The 19,108-nt window shown below is 39.9% G+C and overlaps 3 protein-coding genes across 6 annotated transcripts; 1 reads left to right on the top strand and 2 right to left on the bottom strand.

Annotated features, from left to right (window-relative positions):
* Positions 1-4,707: 4,707 nt before the first annotated feature.
* On the bottom strand, positions 4,708-6,210 carry LOC116202552 (U-box domain-containing protein 35-like). Its single transcript, XM_031534138.1, has 4 exons — positions 5,612-6,210; positions 5,376-5,494; positions 5,188-5,303; positions 4,708-5,089 (listed from the first exon to the last, which is right to left on the bottom strand). The coding sequence occupies exons 1-4, from the start codon at positions 6,027-6,029 to the stop codon at positions 4,849-4,851; spliced, it is 894 nt and encodes a 297-aa protein (XP_031389998.1). The 5' UTR covers positions 6,030-6,210; the 3' UTR covers positions 4,708-4,848.
* Positions 6,211-10,319: 4,109 nt separating this feature from the next.
* On the top strand, positions 10,320-14,232 carry LOC116205242 (8-amino-7-oxononanoate synthase). 4 transcript variants are annotated; one of them, XM_031537773.1, is made up of 11 exons: positions 10,320-10,662; positions 10,938-11,080; positions 11,165-11,272; positions 11,634-11,872; positions 11,965-12,006; positions 12,217-12,304; positions 12,623-12,756; positions 12,972-13,060; positions 13,320-13,490; positions 13,563-13,631; positions 13,832-14,232. In XM_031537773.1, the coding sequence occupies exons 1-11, from the start codon at positions 10,362-10,364 to the stop codon at positions 13,873-13,875; spliced, it is 1,428 nt and encodes a 475-aa protein (XP_031393633.1). In that variant the 5' UTR covers positions 10,320-10,361; the 3' UTR covers positions 13,876-14,232. The 4 variants fall into 4 exon arrangements, with proteins under 4 accessions (XP_031393633.1, XP_031393632.1, XP_031393631.1 ...); XM_031537771.1 differs by having other exon boundaries at positions 10,325-10,662; positions 13,320-13,470; XM_031537774.1 differs by having other exon boundaries at positions 10,457-10,662; positions 11,169-11,272; positions 13,320-13,470.
* A 1,196-nt stretch (positions 14,233-15,428) lies between these two features.
* LOC116202825 (U-box domain-containing protein 35-like) lies at positions 15,429-16,939 on the bottom strand. The gene is made up of 4 exons (XM_031534447.1): positions 16,395-16,939; positions 16,160-16,278; positions 15,952-16,067; positions 15,429-15,850 (listed from the first exon to the last, which is right to left on the bottom strand). Exons 1-4 carry the CDS (start codon positions 16,765-16,767, stop codon positions 15,610-15,612), a joined length of 849 nt encoding a protein of 282 aa, XP_031390307.1. The 5' UTR covers positions 16,768-16,939; the 3' UTR covers positions 15,429-15,609.
* Between the last annotated feature and the right edge of the window lie 2,169 nt (positions 16,940-19,108).

Raw genomic sequence — 19,108 nt, 5'->3', positions numbered from 1 at the left:
GCATGTGCGTCGGTGTTGTTTCCTACTTTTGGCAGTAGAAGTGAGTATTCCGGAAGTGTAAGGGAACTCCAAAAAGCTACTCTCTTTGTTATTGAATCGGATAGGGGAGAAGATGAAATCTTCAGGATAATTTATCGCATTTTATTAATGCAAAAGACATCGACATAAAACAAGAATCTTGTTACTTAGGATCTTGGTAGCTATGTTATGGGATCTTTTCTACAAAATTCATGGATCCGTGATGAGAACCATTGGTTAATTGCCAATCTTGATCTCACAAAGGGCTGGTTAGAGAGAATGGGTGATATCTAGCGTAGTGGGAACGGCAGTTTTATGATGAGCTCTGCTATTGTGAAATTAGCCATTGGCCAAGCTACGAGGGCAATATTTGCACCTAGTGCATCAACTGATCCTAAGAACCTCCAACTATGGTTGTGACCGATCCCGGAAGATCTTAGGAACAAGTCCTTTTAGGAGTCTTGGAGAAGGCTTAATAGGAGGATCACAAACCTGAGGTAGTTGATGGCCGAACTGTAGTAAAGCCGCCTATCTCTGTCATAGATGAGGGAATCTTCTGATGGAAGAATGCACTCTGGTAGGGCAACTTGGGGGTAAGAAACAGAAAGAGATTCCTTAGTCGATGTTGCTGGGAAAGAAAAAGAAAAGACTAGTACATCTGCATAGATGAGGGGATCTTCTGATGGAAGAATGCACTCTGGTAGGGCAACTTGGGGGTAGGAAACAGAAAGAGATTCCTTAGTCGATGTTGCTGGGAAAGAAAAAGAAAAGACTAGTACATCTGCAAGTCCTAAATGTCGATGAAGAAAACCGAGACTAGGAGCCCTCCAGTTGCCGATTTGAATAAAACACGTCATGTGTCAATGAAGGTAACTGAGATTAGGAAATGTCCTCCAAAGTATTCTAGTCGTAAGAAGGTAACTGAGGCCAAGGAGGAAACTATTGATAGTATACTGACATGGGAATTGAGATCACAAACACTTTCTAAGTGCTTGATGAAGTTGCAGCACAAGGCCCGCTCAAACTCATATTAAGTCTTCACCAATCAAAGCATTGAATGCAACGTGGTGTGGGCTTTAATGACTGGATGCAAGATATATTGCACAGCTTCAAAGAAAGGATAAAAAGTAGGGAACGAGAATGACTCTGAGATTGCTGGACTTATATGTAGAGCTGATGCGGTGGTGGTATGCGGCAGAGAGTGTGGTTCGTGATTATTGAAAGTTGGTAGTTAGCTTTTCCTTTAGGGGAAGGTCCTCATTTATAAATAACCTTCTTGGGCTTTGTCCCCAAGTAATGTGGCGCTTTGAGCCTTGGCCTGAGCGCATTTGTATTGCTCCAAACCAGTCAAGAGGTAAGATCCTTGATTCTAGTCTATGAAGTGATTAGGAGATTGGGATTGGATGCTGCAATCAAAGTGAATATACTTTGTATCCTTGAAGCAAGAGGTAAAACTGCAAGCTACAAGGATATTTTGTAGCTATATTCAGTGATTGGAATGTGGTTCATTACTACTACTCCCACACCCCATTCGAGATCGTGGACTCTATATGAGAAATCCGTTATCCTGTCAGCCTTCGAGAAAGATGACCAAGTTAGTTATTCACTGTCTTGTTCGAACGATGGATTCCTCTATTAATTTTTGGCTCTTCGTTGTCTATGCTGCTAACATAATGACTGAACAGGATGCTCTGGCCTCCTTTAGATATATGAGCAACATGGAGTTCCCCTGGAGATTTTAATGTTGTTAAGGGAATGGTGGAATTTCAGAGGTGCTATTGCAATCATTTTTCCCGCTGCAAATTCTTTGGTAGTGTGGTTGATCAAGAAAAAATGTTCTTCATGCCTCTAGCCACACCATTCGATCCTCTTTTCTAACTCTCTTTTCCAACAACCTCTCCGTACAATGATTATATTGAATTGAGGAAGCCTTTCACAAGCAAAAGCTCAAGTTCGATAGTTATCTCTATTCTCTAGGAAACCATAAGATAAGCTATTTCCATAGAGTTACCTGTAAAGGTTAGGAGGGCTAAAAGCATATTGAAGGTGCTTATTTCTTGAAGATGACCGGGGGACTGGAGAAGCCTAAAGCAATTGCTGAGAAGGCTGTGGAGCGTAGCAGAAACTGCAGGGAAGAGTGGACTTCCAATTGACAGAAGGAGGTCTCCACTGTTCAGAATCTGCTGAATTACAGCGTACTTGCAGATCAGAGGTTTCACTAGCCAAAAACAGTAACTTAGGAAGAAATGAAAGTGGCTTCATGGAATGTGGTAGGGTGATAGAGCTCTAGGGGACGGACCCAAGGGGGGGCGGGGGGTGGGGTGGTCGTCCCCCTTGGACTTGGAAAAATTTACAAAATTTATATGTATCATGACGAGTTTGTCAATTTTTACATGAAATTGTCATATCCCGCCCCCCTTGGCTTTACGGTTTTAGTTTTGCTTTGGCTCCACTTAGATTTCGCCCTCGTTGGGTTTAATTTCTAGATCCGTCCATGTCTGGGACCAGACAGATATTAGTTCACACTTCTTTAAAACCTCTTAAGGCACTATTTACTACAATTATGCTATTATGGATTTATCTAATAGTGCCCAATCTCTATAAAATGTTTCCTGCTATGATGTAGTATGCAGGTATATTACGAAAATATTGGCAAACAAGTTAAAATGCGTGTTGTTTGACTTCATATTTCCCAACTGGTGCCTTTTTCTAATGGGAAGAGCATTGTGGACACCATTCTCTTTGCACACGAGTTGGTTTAAGGTATAATAGAAAAGTCTTAGGCGCACTATCAAGGCTGACATCATGAAAGCCTTTGACTTTGTGGAACGAGATTTTCTACAGGATGTACTCAAAGCTGTTCGTTTGCCATAAATCAATTTTACAAAGTGGATGTTTGAGTACAACACAAGCCCAAGCTTTTCAGTTTCCATAAATGGAGGCACAGTAGGATTCTGTCAGGGGCTCAAAGGACTTGGAAAGGGGTTCCTTTCATCTCTCTATCTACTTATCGTGGCAAAGGAAAGCCCTTTCCAAGCTTCTGAACAGGGTTGCAGCTGCGGGGGTAATAGCTTTTCATCCCTCATATAGGGGTAATGGATTTTCACTGTTTCAGCTGAAGGGGTTGCACACTCAGGATGCGCTGACCTGTTGCCTATGAAAACTTGAGATGTACTACTGCCTTGGACTTAGTGAGGATATTTTATTTGTGACATGTTGGCTATAAGTGGTCTAAAGTGCGGTTCACTTCCTGTTCGATCTCTAGGAGTCCTTGTAGTGTCTGGGAGACTCACGAACAGGAATTGTGAGCCTCTTATAGACAAGATCACCAGAAAATCAGAGGTTGGGCAGCAAGGAATAATTTGTCTGATGCAGGAAGGTTTCAACTGGCTCAATCTCTCTTGCATACTCTTAATAATTTTTGGTGCTATGTTTTTGTGTGCCCGAAGAAGGTTGTGAGAGTAGTCGAGCAGAGGAATATGGTTTTCTCTGGAAAGGGAAGAATGGATACTCAAGAGGATCAAAAGTTAATGGAGAAGGTGTGTGCTTGACAAAAGAATGGAGAACTGGGTGATAAATGACTTGATGTATGGAACTCAGCCTGCAGTATGAAACTTATCTGAATGTTATTGAAGAAGAAAGGTGCCTCATTGTGGATTGCAATGGTTTGATGCCTACCTCTTGAGATGAGGAACTTTAGGGACATGAAAAGTCCTAGTTACTGCTCTTATGCTCAGAAAAAGCTGTTAAAGCTGAGAGCAGAATCCTATCCTCTTGTTAAACATAATATAGGGGATCGACTATGCATGCACTTACTTCAGATTTGATATTGGAGTAGCAGCCCTTTATTCGATCAAGGAAAATGGTACTGGTATTTTACTTGTAATATGAAGGGAGATACGAGATTCACCATATAATAGCTGACCTTCACCATCAGCGAAACTTGGAACTCAATCAGAGCTAAAGATAAAAGGGTAAGCCGGAATGGACTTCTTGCACCTCCAAGGCATCGTTTTATAAGCCGGTTAGCAATAAATGATAAGCTTATTACACTAGATAGAATGGCAAAATGGAACATTGGGGTGGATACAACCTGCAGACTATTCGGACAAGATGAAGAGAACAGAAACCATATTTTCTTCTGGTGCAGCTGTGCATAGCTGGTTCGGGGGAATGTACTAGGGAAAGCAGGTATTGATAGAAGAAAAGGTGGTTGCATCAATATATTCTTCTTAAGTTCTCTTGAGAAATGGAAACACTTTCAGATATAAGCAGCTATCAGTAGCGCAAGCTTGGTACTCTCTCTGCCATGCGGTGAAGGGAAGATTATGGCATTCAAGAATCTTCAGGAAAAAAAGCAATCAAAACTCCTTGAAGTCTGCTGCGCGAAATGAGGTGTTCTAAAATATTCAGAAATCCGTAGTGGGAGTAAGATTTCTTTTTGTTTCTGTCTACTGGACTTGGCCGTTGTGCGCCTTTTCCTTTGAGCAGCTGTAGGGCTCTTCGGGGTTTGGTTTATATTATCAATAAAGAGCATCAATGGCTCTGATAAAAAACAATTAGTGTTGAAGTATGGTTTCCGTTATTCAGCCTCTCTGTCTCTATCCTGAAAGGTACAGAACGATTTCTAGGAAAAGAAAACCACTACAAAACGAACATAAAGAAAAAGCAAGACAATTACAAATCGAATACACCCAATTGTCTTGTGTTTTCTTGGAGAAAAATTGATCAGTGTTATATGACATAGTTGTAATATATATACACATCTAGTTATTATCTCTCATAATGCAGAAGAATGTGTTTACATGAATCACAATGACAGGACATAATTTACAGAGTCTTGGGTTTGAAACACAAGCAAGAAAAGTAGTCCCTGCACTGGTTTTCTTCTTCCCCTTGCTTCGTACAATCGGATCCCTCTTCGTTGCCAACGGGAGTTCTTGCAGGGGACTCGGTAATCGTCTGATCCAACACCACCTCCTTCCCATCGCATATGATCTTGACCTTGCAGGTCTCAGGTGCCTTCTGCAGTATCCCGGCAATCCCATTTCCTCTCTTAGACCTCAGCCTCCTGACAGACCAAATCACGTCACTCATTACACAATTCTAGGACATGACAGGATATATTCGGTCTTGTAATGTTCCAAGGAGCTGTTTGTATGTATGTACCTGAGACTGGACCTGGGCGTTCCAAGCACTAGCTGTCTTATGTTGAGAACAGGAATGAGATCGAGGATAGCCTTTTCCACCATGCCACTCTCGATTAATATGGTGTCCACCTTAAACTATTTCATTGTCGTGCGATTTAGCATCAACTGAGGAACCTAATGCATCGCGGTTGAAAGTAATTTTCTTACGTTGTAAGCGTTGCAAGTATTCACAAACTTCTGAAGCATTTCTCTCCTCTTGACTGTTTCCTGCATTTTGTGAGTTTCCGCCTGCTCTGCACTGACACTGCTTATTGGGAGGTTTCCCACTACAAAATCGTATTAAAATAACACCGGGAATCAGCAAACTTTATCAACAGAAGGAAAACGTAATTTAATTTACTATCTCAATCAACAGTTAAGCATAGGAGTACAGAAGAGCTCACATGGACTTGGAATGAAGTGAGTCTCAGGGAAGACATGGACCAGATAGATGGTGGTCGTCATAGTGGCAGAAATGGCCTGAATGTTCCTTAAGGTCCACATCAACGCGTCCATGCTCGAGTCCTCCTTCCCAACTGCCACATAGACACAGTCCTCGTCCTCCACCTCTCCACCTCGGTGAATGTCATACGAGAACAAGCTGCTTTCGGAAACATCTTCTTTTCCTGGAACAGCAACAGATCCAGATTGTCCGATCTCGAACAGGTCGCTGAAGCTCTCCTCTTCGATCTCGCTCACTGTGCACCTCATACCCGAGTTCTTATTGAATGAGTGGCTGTAAAGATATCCTCCTTCATGAACAGCTCCCATGTGCCCTGCCTCCAAAACGGGCATGACCACCGATGAAGCAGACGCTGCCATTTGATCTTCCCTGCCCAGTGATAAATTTAAAGACAATGAAAACTGAAGGACCTCTGGAAATGTCAAATGTCAATGGAGTCCGTTCCTTAATTTCCTAGATTTGACTTCAACTGAGTGAGAGAGAGAGAGAGAGAGAGAGAGAGGGAGTTCAATTGGCATTTTTCTTTGCTGAGGAGCTTACTTGGTAGAATATGGTGATTTTCTTATAAACAACAAATAATCTCTGCAAGTGATGATTGAGTGAGACAGGATGGGGTTGTCTTGTTCCATTCTACATTAGACTTTTCTAAGTTCATAGCAAGGAAAGAAAAGACAACCGATCCATTTTTCCTTGGTTGAAAGCTACTCCTTCCTGTGTCTTTTTCTCTTCCGAAAAACACGAGATGTACTCAGCCTATTGATTGAGATTAATCCATGTACAGTGTCGGGTCGGCTTGGTCCTGACCAAAAAATACTTGCGAACCTTTGTATTTACAAGTAAAGTCCATGCCCTGACATGATAGTTTACCAACTACATCACATCTCGTGATTCATGCTTTTTACTTCAACAAATGAAAAAGTAGATGTTACCTATCGGTCCTGAGGTTCTAAAAGAAAATCACAGGGGACTGGGAAACGAGCAAGTACTTCAGCTAACAGATATTTTTGCACATTGGTATGAACAACTGTCTGATATTTATGTTTCTTGTTCAGTCAAATTTTTACACCGTCAGAAAAAATAAAATTTTCACCCCTTCAAGTTGAGCCTTAGCAGAATGATCTTCCCGGCAATTCCGTTGTGTTTACTTTCTATATTCATGTGATGCGTGTTTCACGCATTCTCTATTTTTTGCAGGTGAGACTAGGAAATATTCTTAACCTGGATTTTAAATATTTTGCCACTGACAAGATACTATGTCAAAGTAAGATAGAAAATTATATGCTATTAATCAATGTGGGTTTTTTTAAGGGTTTAACACTTGTTCCCCTTAAATATAATCTGAGATTCGAGTCTTGTGAATGGAGAAAACCTACTCTGAAGAGTTAGCTCGTTTGTTTTGTAAGTAAGATTTTAAAATCTTACTTTAACTTAACTCTACTCATAACAAAACAAGATAACTCATATAAAGTCAAAAGGTGTGCTCCATACATAAACATTTATACCACTCTATTATAATATAACTCCATAATTAATAAATTCTCTACACCAATTCTTCAAACTCTGATTTTAAAATGTTACTTACAAACCAAACGCAATATTATTTTTTAGTGGGCCGAACATACTCGATTTGGATTAGCTGATGGCCATTTAGCTTCCCGATTCAAGGATGCATAAAAAAAAAAAACAGAGAAAGAAATACATGCTATTTGATGAAGTTGATGGCTGAGAGCCGTCGGAAGACAGTGATTTACGGTGTCCGGAAGGAGGTCATCGGATGGAGGAACAGAGATTACTCAGGTCATAGGCAGAGGGAGAGAGTCTGAGAGCCCTCGAGGGAGAAGGGTTTTCTTTCGATGAATGTGGAGACGAGAAATACGATGAATGCTACCATTTTCTTGCAATTCATTTTGAATGGCAATCGATAAAAATTCTTTGGCACCATTTGATTGGTGAGCTTTAATTTTCTAGCCTAAGAAATTTCCAACTTGAAGTCTAAAGGCACGGAAAATTTTGAAAATTTCTGCACGAGATTTCATAACAAAGTACCAGCAGAATTTGTTGTAATCATCGTGGAAATGAACATAGTAATGATGCCGAATATGAGAGGCAACTGGTGTGGGACCCCAAATATCCGCATGTTAATCAATGCTAATGGAGCATAGCTTTGTAAGTGGAGAGCAAAACTGTGAGATTTTTCCAAGCTGCATGAACCGCGAACATGAGTGACAAGGTCCTTATTGACTGAAATAGATGCAGAATTGAAAGTACGCTGAACAATAGGAAAAGCTGGATGACCAAGACACCGATGCCAAAGGCTACTCGATCTTGATGAAACAAGAAAAGCTAGAGGTAAGGAAACGCAGTTGTTCCTGGACTGCAGACTATACAAACCATACTTAAGCGTTCCCCGAAGAAGTTCCCGGTGGGTGTGCAGATCCTTCACAACAAAGAAAGTAGAGTGAAGTTCAAAGAAACAAGACTTATCTTTGGTAAATTTAGGAACTGAAACTAGATTTTTGATATAGGTAGAGTGCAGAAAATATTTTTCAATGCAAAAGAAAGGGTAGATGACCGGAGGAGGTGATAGGCAAACCTAAACCATTACCAATTAAGCGTTGATCTTCATGTATATTAAGATTTGAAAAGTCCGCGGTGTTATGATGTGTTGCCCCATAGTCTATGTACCAATCTAAGCCTCGAACATTAAGAGGAATCTCCCTGAATTAAGTGCACCTGGGGAAGCTGAAAATTTTGTGGCAGGTGCGGGCAATATGCAGCAGAATGACCAGCCTGTTAACACAACTAAATAATAAAAGAGATTAAAAGTATGTGGACTAGTTCCACTGAAAATTAAAAAAAAAAAATGTATGTGGACCAGCAGAAATCAGAACGTCTAGATGGGTATGGGTGAGTTATTCTAAAATTTTCTGTCCCATTTAGTTCGGACCGATTTCTTAGAACAAAAAAATCACGCGAAAACCATTTGATTATATAAAAAAAATCGATCACCCATAACTTCGGTTTTTCAGGGTGGCTTTTTCGGGGACCAAATAGCAAAAAGAGTATGTGCTACTACTATTCATAAAATATGAGCAAAAAATCACTTTTATTTCATTCTATTTCTTCTTTTTGATAACAAGGGTATCCGAGTTTCATTCGACTAATCCCACAGTCTATGGGAACACCTTGTATCTCACAGGACAGGTAAGTCCAGTCACAGGCTGTACAAGTGGTCCAATTCTAGATGTCGTCCGGGGTGTGATTTGAACTTGAGACTTTCCCTTAATAGTCACGCTCTTTAACCACCAGGCTAACCCTATTGAGTTTATTTCATTCTCTTTTTTTACAAAGCAACGTTACACATATATATACACAAAAAGACATCGGCCTGGAAAAATAAAGAAAATTACAGATGCTCTAGAAAAGGACAAGCATTAAGACACCATGGTATTTCGATGATTAAAGAGTTAGGGTTTGAGGTTTCATGTTGGAACCGTGGAGTGGAAGAGCAGTCGAATGACAGAAAGAAAAGTTGAGTCTGAGAGAAAAACAACAAGCATTAGGATTTAGAATAGAATTTTAAAAATAAAAAATTTATAAATGTAAGTTAAAATTTATATATTTAAATTATATATATAAAATTCGGGTGGGTTTGGATACCATCGAGCTTTCTGGTCAGTCCCTGATTTTTTCGTGTAGGTTTTTTTGGGCCATAAAAACCTGCCCATAAGGTGTATTCGGTTTTTTGAGTTCGGGTATTTTGGTCTGGGTAGCTTCGGGCATTTCGATTTTTCAGTTTTTCGGACTTTTACTTACACCTGGACTAGAACGGGCAGGGCCAGAGTGAGTTGCTGTAGACTTGACTGGAACTTTAGGAAGGTTAGAAGGTATGGAGATATTTAATGAGGCGCAGCCATGAAAAATCTGCGAAGGGGCCTGATAAAGACTCACAAAGGGCCAACAGATTGAGGGATTTTGCCAATGAAAGCTTTGATACCATAAATATTTAGACTTGCTTGGAAATGTTGTTGAATTAAAAGTGCTTAAAAATAATTGCTAAAAAATGAGTATTGATTTTAGAATAAGTAAAAATATTTGGAAGGTAACAATTTGAAAATATTAAAATTAAAATTAACATTTAAAATAGAGAATAAAAGCATAAGTTGTTTTTATAAACACCCGTCAACTCGTTGGAAAAAAATGCGTATCTAACTGCTAAAATCAATCAAATCATGATTTTAAAATAGTTTATCAAATACCATATCGGTTTGAAAATTAGGAGAAAAAGCACTTATACCATCACCACCGCATTTCGAAACGAAGCCTTAGAGAGAAATGATTGAGGAGAGAGAGTATGTTGGGATAAATATTCCATTATATAATGATAAGAGTGTATCCATATTTACAAGGATTGGTTATTAATTAACATTACAACCATACATAGCATGAATCCTTAATTGACTCAATCACCGTCTCATCTAATCCCCATAATTTTTGTCAATTATAAATCCGTCCGTTATTTCCGTTCATTTTGATAGAAATTTTACCCTTCACCATGGGCGGGTAAATATGACGATAAATAGTTTAGGGGGCAAAATGGCCCACGTCGATAGTTTAGGCGTGGATTGGTAAATATTCAATTCATCGGCAAGTGCAACGAACCAAGAAATGGTTGACCAACAGACATCCGCATGCCAAATGAGCTGAAGCTCCTCTGCACGCACTCTGTCAAGCAGATGGAGGGCCGGAGCTGTTGTTGGGACGCCTGGGTCGAGGAGGCCCTGGCCAAGCTCCATTCCCTCAAGCTCCTCCGCTCTCTCCGGCCCATTCACGTCTCCGCCCCCGACCCCAGTATTACCACTGCTGCCCCGACCCAGCAAACCGATGATCTTGAGGTGTTCGACGAAATGCAGCCCCGGGACCGTCTTTCTGTAGAAGTCGACGTCGCCGTGCCCACTATTCGTAGTTGGCTTCTCGATATTCCCAGCTGCGGTATCAACCTTCTCATGTGTTCTGAATTCATATATAGCAAATTCTTTTTCTGGCATTTTCTGCAACCCGAGAGGAAAAAGTTACTGAAGTTTAACTTACCCAAAATCATTAGAGGAGGCTAGATAGAGAAAGTAGCATGTGAAGTTCTTGGAAGGCTTCACGGTTCATATAATCGTTGTTTTTGTCTTTTGTCTTCTTGCTGTAATTGTCTAATTGAGATGATCACTTTTTGCTGTTATTAAGCTGAATGGATTAATATTTGTTCTATTAAATAGGAGAGGAAGCCATATGGGAAGATGGAGCCGTCAGTCGTGAGAAAGCAGGGTGCAGTCAGCATTTTAAAAAACTGATTCTATTTTCCGGCAATGATTATTTGGGGCTGAGTTCGCACCCCACAGTTGGAAAAGCTGCTGCCAAGGTCTGATTTTTAAGTTGATCATGCGATTCCTGGTTGTATTGTCACTGTGACTTGCTTAAAAGTTATTTCCCATTTCCATGGTAGGCAGCCCAAGAACATGGGATGGGTCCAAGGGGCTCTGCTTTAGTCTGTGGATATACCAATTACCACAGACGACTAGAATTTAGCCTGGCAGAGTTAAAGAAGAAAGAGGCAAGTATCATGGATCAGCAGATCAGCTCTTCCTCCAAGCACATTTGACAGGATTACAACAGCTGTGTAGTAGGTTGTTTTATGTATATTGTGCTAACATTGGCATCCGTAAGCATGCTGTTTTAAAGGAAGTATGGTCTCTGGAAACTTGGATAGTGGGATTTTCTGAATTTCCGATAAACACGAGATCAAATGCTTCTCATTCACTTATTATAATTTACTTGAGCTGTCCAAGAGTGTTCGGGCATTGGCAGAATGTCTTATGGAGCAGCACTCTTCCATGTTATGAATTATGGTTTCCCTGATATTTGATTTGTATTCTCAAGAGTGATTGCATCTTTGTCTTGAAACTATGCTACAGGATTGTCTTCTCTGTCCAACAGGATTTGCTGCAAATATGGCCGTGATGGTAGCGATTGGAAATATCAGTCGCCTCCTTTCTGCAGGCTCGCAGCCTTTGAATGAGGAGAAAGTAGCCATATTTTCTGATGCCCTCAATCACGCATCTATCATTGATGGAATTCATCTTGCAGAAAAACAGCATGGTGTGGAAGTCTTTGTATACCGACATTGTGACATGTCTCACTTGGATGAAATGCTGTAGGTGTTTTCCTAGGATTTGGATTTACCCTGAGTGAGCTTTTATTTATCAAATGGACCATCATATTTCTATCATACTCTTGCTTTGGCAGATCCACTTGCTCAATGAAGAAGAGAGTCGTTGTGACTGATAGGTTAGTCAAATTAAAAATAAATCCTTCTTTCTTATTGATTGTTTAATACCCTTCACATTAATAAGATTTCAGAGGAAATAGACGGATAATGAAAAGGCCAGAATTTGGTGCTATTACTTGATTGCTTGAATTTAAATTTCTTGCAAGCAAATATATTTGTCCAGTTGCTTATGTGCCTGCTTCAGAATCCTTACTGGCTTATTCGTATAGTTTGTTTAGCATGGATGGGGACTTTGCACCAATGCTCGAGTTGGCAAGACTTCGAAAGAGACATGGTTATCTTTTAGTTATTGATGATGTGAGTCTTCCCATGCCCTTTTGTTTGGTTTCAACTGGTTATTTTACCAGATAATACAATTCATGCAATTCTGCTGAAGTTGGACCTATCTGATATATAACATCTGTGCCTTTTTGTTTGGTTTCTGATGGAAAACTCCACGGTAACTAATATCTCCAGAACCATTTTAGAGTAGGGAATTGTTCTGATGAATTTGATCTTCTGGTTACATTCATCTGTCCATTTCTTCGTGGTCTTGGCAGAAGATTCTTTCGATATCCTGTTGATGCAAATGCATGCTTTCTGCAATTATGCGGTCTTATTTGGGAGTTCCCTCAGGCTCACGGAACATTTGTTTGTGGCGAGAATGGTGGTGGAGTAGCTGAAGCATTCAACTGTGAAGGAGATGTTGATATCTGTGTTGGAACTCTAAGCAAAGCTGCTGGTTGCCATGGTGGATTCGTCGCATGCAGGTATCAGTTGAAGTTGTTTTGCCTTTTCCAGCGAGGCATTACTTGTTTTAGAATTTTGTAAAGTTAAAAAAACTGGGGGCAAAAAGAAGCAAACATCATTCGTTTGTATTCAAGACGCTATATTACTAAAAAGTCATCATGGCTTCAAACTTCACATTTATTTGAATGTCATAACTTTATCATTCCATTTACTCTTCTTGATGCATCGTGAACAGTAAAAGATGGAAGCAACTGATTTTGTCACGGGGTCGCTCTTTCATATACTCTACTGCCGCTCCTGTTCCCTTTGTTGCTGCTGCCCATGGTAACTTAAAATCTCTTGTCAGGTTGTCGGTGAGAAGTTTAGACGGTGTTCTTGTTAAGGAATTATATGATTTTGTAAATAGTAAATTGGTCGTAATTTTTATTAGAAATTCTTGCTGAGATCTATTCATTCCATCTGACATACGACAGTTTGAAAGTCATGTTCTTGGTAACTGTCTGTGATCGACTTAGTCAACTAGATGTTGAGGATTGCTGTTTTCTTTGAGTAGTTCCTATCATTAACAGCATAACATACACAGCTGCAGTCATCGTGGCTAGAAAAGAGACATGGCGTAGAAGGGAGATTTGGAAGAGGGTCAAAGATTTTCAAATTCTCACTGGAATCCCTATAGCCAGCCCTATAATCTCTTTGGTTGCAGGAACTGAAGAGAAGGCCCTTGAAGCTAGCCGGTTTGTCAATTTGTCTTTTGGTCAGTCACTATCATTCTTTTGTTGTTTCCCGGGAAAGCTCCTCAGCTCTTTTTGATTGTGATTGTAAACAGGCACTTGTTGGGGTCGGGGTTTCACGTCACTGCAATTAGACCGCCCACGGTTCCTCCCAACTCTTGCAGGTCCTTATTTCTTCCTAACTTTTTTTTTTTGTTACTAGCAGATGGCTCTATTTAGCGTTGGAGAGTAAACTCGGTTTTGCTGTTTCCATATGCAAGAAATGCATTCAATCTTTTAGAAGCCTAAGGGATTTTGCATGCTTTCATTGAGATCTGATCTTTAGCATAATCTGACACATTACCATATTGTATTCTTGATCCAGGTTACGCATCACCCTCTCTGCAGTACACACAACAGATGATCTGAAGAAGCTCACAGAAGCACTTTCTTGTTGCATCGACTTCCGAGAAGTTTTCGTACATTTCACAAATGGTCATGCAGCTAGGTTGTAGAGTAGACCTTTCATGATCTGCTAGTCAAATGTTCAGGGACCACCTTCCCAAATCAAATGCGATTGATTCAAGAACAGCAAGAAAAGCTGCTCAGCAATTATAACTGATGGAAGAGACCTGTCCCTTTTTGCTTCTTCTGCTTTGTTCTACCAATTGAACAAAATTCGAGGGGATTGAAAATATCTATGTTCTATTGCTTTAGCTTGCTAAAATCTCGACTCAACTTGTTTAATCAAAATGGTGTTTCTGCAAATTTTGAGTAATTTTGCAATTCTACCCTTTCCTTTTCTTTTGTTTATTATTTTTATTTTTATTTTTGCTGCGTATTCTATCCGTGGTTTAGTTGCCTCTTACTCCCCTTGAATAAAATCAAAGATATTGAGGACAATGTAAATAATAGTATTCTACAATGTCAATCCCAACATAGTACTTTGATCTATAAATTGAGTCAGTTGTGTGTGTCAAGTAGAATAGAGTGGCCTCATATATACTCGCACGCGAGTGTCCACAACGTGTAAAACACAAGTCGTGTGTGTCTTTTTCCATATAATCATATTCATAGTGAATGTTATTTATTGGGTTTCTCTCCACAGGTGTTGGTTGAGTGGTCTCTTGGGCTAGTATGACTTCGGTCTCATTACGGTTTTGTAACACTTGCATCTCCAAAGCATTGTTTTATAAAGCCAGTTAGCGATAAATGATGAGCTAACTGCACTAGATAGAATGGCAAAATGGAACATTTGGGGTGGATACAACCTGTAGAATATACAGAAGCCATATTTTCTTCTGGTGCAGTCGTGCAAAGCTGGTCCGGGGGAATGTACTAGGGAAAGCAGGAATTGATAGAATAAAAGGTAGTTGGGTCAGATTATTCTTCTTAAATTATCCTGGCATGCTTCCCTGTACTTCGTGTGGAAAGAGAGAAACGGGAACACTTCTAGATGTAAAGGGCCATCAGTAAAGCGTGCTTGGTACTCTGTCCAAAATGCGGGGAAGCAAAGGTCATGGGACTCAGGAGTCCATAGGAAAAAAGCAGTCAAAACTCCTTAGAAGTCGGCTGCGCGAATGGGGGTGTTCTAAAGAAATCAAAGAGGGTATAGTATAGTAATGCACGCTCTCGTTTGAGGTTTCAAGTTCGATACTCAGATAGGGCTATTTGTTGTCCTTTATTAAATATTTAGGATTTATATTACATTATAACGTGTCCATAGACCTCCCTTATAACCGAAAACATTAAAAATCCTTAGTGGGAGTAAGATTCCCTTTTTCTCTGTTTAATGGCGTGCGCCTTTTCCTTGGAGCAGGTGTGGGGCTCTTCGTAGTTTGGTTTGTATTATTACTGAAGAGTTCCATTCTGATAGAAAAAGAAATAGTGATGAAAAATGGTTTCGCTTATCCGGCCTCTCTTTTTTCTATCCCGAAAGGTACGGAACGATTTCTAGGAAAAGAAAACCGCTAGGAAACGCATACAAATAAAAAGCAATACAATTACAAATCGAATACACCCAAACTGTTTTGTGTTTCCTTGGAGAAAAATTGATCAATGATACATGTCATATCTGTAATATATATATATATACGCATCTCGTTGTTATCTCTCGTAATGCAGAATGAATCTGTTTACATGATCACTATGACAGGACATAATTTACGCAGTCTTGGGTTTGAAACAGATGCAGGAAAAGTAGTCCTTGCATTGGTTTTCTTCTTGCCCTTGCTTAGTACCATCAGATCCCTCTTCACCGCCACGAGGAGTTCTTACAGGAGAATCGATGATCGTGTGATCCAGTACCACCTCCTTCCCATCGCATATGATCTTGACCTCGCAGGTCTCGGGTACCTTCTGCAGTATCTCGGCAATCCCGTTTCCTCTCTTAGACCTCAGCCTCCTGACAGACCAAATCACCTCAAAGTCATTACACAATTAATTAAAGGACAGGAGAGGATATATTTGGTCCCCTAATGTTCCGATGAGATAGTTTGTATGTACCTGAGACTGGACCTGGGCGTTCCCAGCACTATCTGTCTCATGTTGAGAACAGGAATGAGATCGAGGATAGCCTTTTCCACCATGTCACTCTCGATTAATATGGTGTCCACCTTGACCTATTTCATTGTCGTACAATTTAGCATCAACTAAGGAACTTAATACATCAAGGTAGCAATTACTTACTCGATATCGAAAGTAATTTTCTTACATTGTAAGCATTGCAAGTATTCACAAACTTTTGGAGCATTTCCCCCCTCTTGACTGTTTCCTGCGATTTGTAAGTTTCCACCTGCTCGGCACTGACGCTGCTTATTGGGAGGTTTCCCACTTCGAATTCGTACAAAAATAACACGGTAATCAGTCACCTTTATTAACAAAAGGAAAACGTAATTTAGTATCCAATCTCAATCAACCGTTACGCATAAGAGTACAGGAGCGCTCACATGGACTTGGAATGAAGTGAATTTCAGGGAATACATGGACCAGATAGACGATGGTGTTCATAGCCGTGGCGGAGGCCTGAATGCTCCTCAAAGTCCACATCAACGCGGCCATGCTCGAATCGTCCTTCCCCACTGCCACGTAGACACAGTCCTCCTCCTCCGACTCTGCACCTCGGTGAATGTCATATGAGAACAAGCTGCTCTCAAAAGCATCTTCCTTTCCCGGAGCAGCAGCAGATCCTGATTGTCCAATCTCAAACAGGTTGCTCGAGCTCTCCTCTTCAATCTCGCTCACGGTGCACCTCATGCCCGAGTTCCTATTGAAGGAGTGGCTGTAAACGTCACGAGATCCTCCTTCATGAACAGCCTCCATGCGCCCTGTATCCGAAATGGGCAAGACCACTGATGCATCAAAAGACAGTGAAAACTGAATGGCCTCTGGAAGTGTCAATAGAGTCTGTTCTTTAGTTTCCCAGAAATGACTTCCAACTCTTAGAGACAAGGAGGGGAGTCAATCGGTATCTTTCTTTGCTATGGATCTTATTAAATGGTCGAATATGGTGATTTTATTACAGACAACGAATAGTCTCTACAACTGATTGAGAAAGACAGGATGGGTTTGTCTAGTAAAATTCTACATTAGACTTTTCTAAGTCCATAGGCAAAGCCAAGGAAAGAGAAGACAACCGTGTCATTTTTCCTAGTCAAAAGCTACTCCTTCTTGTGTCGTTTTCTTTGCGGTGAACCCGATGTGTCCCCAGCCTATTCATAGAAATTAATCCCTCTATTGTGTTGGGCGGCTTCGTCCTGATCACAAAATACTTTCGAACATTTATATTGTAGGTAAAGTCCGTCCACAAACAACATAATTTACCAACTGTATCACATATTCGTGTCTTTTACTTCAAAAAATGAGAAAGTAGATGTTACCTATGGGTCTTGAGTTTCTAGAAGAAAATCAGAGCAGACTAGGAAATGCACACAGCAAGTACTTCCGCTAACAGATATTTCGCACAGTGATGTGAACAACTGCCTGACTATGACTTGATGTTTATTTTTCTTGTTTCAGTAAATTTTTCGCACCTTCAAGTTGAGCCTCACCACAATGATCTCCTGGCGGGTCGGTCTTCAGAAAATGAGGGAATTCCGTTGTGTTTACTTTCTATACTCATGTGATGCGTGTTTCACGCAATTTCTATTTTTTTGGTGAGACCAAGAAATACATTCTCTCTGTTTTTTTTTTAAAAATATATATAGTCGGGTCCATTAAATGTGTGATATAAAATTCAAATTCAGGTGGATTGGACTCGCATTTGTTTAAAAGAACTGATCCATTAGAAATAAAAATGTGAGCAAGAATCGAACCCGCGAATACAAATTAAATTATTTTTCGATCTGTTTGGGCTTGTTTTCCTGGCCTAATTTTAAGTTGTGGGATTTTCCCTAGCACCCATATGCAGTCCTACTTCTTTGTTAGCCATCTGGTTGCCATATTATGAAGTGAATCTGAATGCAATTATGACGGAAGTAGCTGATCATGTGAATATTTTTATCGTAGTTATATGTATCAGAGATTATTAAAGAGTTTCTGCTGATAATAATTTACGAAGAGAGCTGTCAACATCCTGATTTCGTATAATAAATATAAATGCTTAGAATGGCAATATACTAATATTAGTATATGTTACGAGCATGGAATATCCGAATACGTAGAGAGAATCCCGGCAATGCATACGTTGCGATTTCACCCTAAAAAGACTTTCTATATACAAGATATTATATTATTAGGTTATTAATTTAGACTTCGACGATGCATGCTTTTTGGGCAATTTCCTAAGTCTTAATTGATCCTCCTTTAGAATTCCTTACATTAATGTATACCTTAATGTTGTAATTACCTAATAATAAATTTTCCAATGTATTTTGTCGTGCAATTCTTGCAACAAAGTAGAATTTCATTGTGGAATTCTTGCCAACTCTGCTTTGTCGTGGAATGCTTGTAACGAAGTAAAATTTCATCGTGATTAAGGACAAGAATCTTCCCCTTCTCAGTCGTTAATGGGGTCCGTGATGAAATGCAGCTAGAAGGTTGTGATTGGAATTAACGGCTTCAAGATAGCAAATGACAATTGTATATGTTTTTCTGCGAAGTGACTTTTTTCGCTTATCTTCCTCTGTCATTTGTCCGGTGGATAAACCGTTTTATTCTGCTCTTATAATATTTAATTGGACATTTTTTCCTGTACCCACTTTTGCCATAGTTTTTAAGTGGAATTCACTTTACCCTTTGAGAAAAAAAAAAGGATAGTTTCCTTTTAATATCCAAACTTTTTCCTCAATAAAATGCTATCATAATTCATTCATATTAGACATCTCTATATACTCTTAAGAAAAAAGAAAAAGAAAAAGAAAATCTTTGTAAATTCAATCTCCCACGTCCAGCTAATAAGACTAATTTTCATAAAAATATTAACTTTTAGTAATAAGTTTGTGTTTACACCTACTCTCTACGCTTTGCAGGTTTTAGGATAGGAGTATGCGATCGGTTACGAATGGAACTTTTGGGGCTTTGATTTGAGGCCCGATGGTTAGAGAAGAGGCCCGATTCGATAATGCCAGGCCCGTTCACCTGAGGGCTAGTGCAGAAGAGGAAGCCCAGCAGCCCAAATTGACATAGACAGCCCACTGACACGTCTTGGGCAGAGAAATTAAGG

Source organism: Punica granatum, chromosome 4 (genome assembly GCF_007655135.1).
Source record: "Punica granatum isolate Tunisia-2019 chromosome 4, ASM765513v2, whole genome shotgun sequence".
Classification (NCBI taxonomy): Eukaryota; Viridiplantae; Streptophyta; class Magnoliopsida; order Myrtales; family Lythraceae; genus Punica; species Punica granatum.
The sequence above is the reverse complement of the archived record's forward strand: the minus strand, read 5'-3'. Positions and strand labels throughout refer to the sequence as shown.

Coding starts and splice junctions, on each gene's coding strand:
- LOC116205242 (XM_031537771.1), top strand. CDS start 10,362: ATGCCAAATGAGCTGAAGCTCCTCTGCACGCACTCTGTCAAGCAGATG. Junction 11,081..11,164: donor TTGGAAAAGCTGCTGCCAAG/GTCTGATTTTTA, acceptor TTTCCATGGTAG/GCAGCCCAAGAACATGGGAT. Junction 11,873..11,964: donor TCTCACTTGGATGAAATGCT/GTAGGTGTTTTC, acceptor TTGCTTTGGCAG/ATCCACTTGCTCAATGAAGA.
- LOC116202552 (XM_031534138.1), bottom strand. CDS start 6,029: ATGGCAGCGTCTGCTTCATCGGTGGTCATGCCCGTTTTGGAGGCAGGG. Junction 5,495..5,611: donor TCACTTCATTCCAAGTCCAT/GTGAGCTCTTCT, acceptor ACGATTTTGTAG/TGGGAAACCTCCCAATAAGC. Junction 5,304..5,375: donor ATACTTGCAACGCTTACAAC/GTAAGAAAATTA, acceptor ACAATGAAATAG/TTTAAGGTGGACACCATATT.
- LOC116202825 (XM_031534447.1), bottom strand. CDS start 16,767: ATGGAGGCTGTTCATGAAGGAGGATCTCGTGACGTTTACAGCCACTCC. Junction 16,279..16,394: donor TCACTTCATTCCAAGTCCAT/GTGAGCGCTCCT, acceptor ACGAATTCGAAG/TGGGAAACCTCCCAATAAGC. Junction 16,068..16,159: donor ATACTTGCAATGCTTACAAT/GTAAGAAAATTA, acceptor ACAATGAAATAG/GTCAAGGTGGACACCATATT.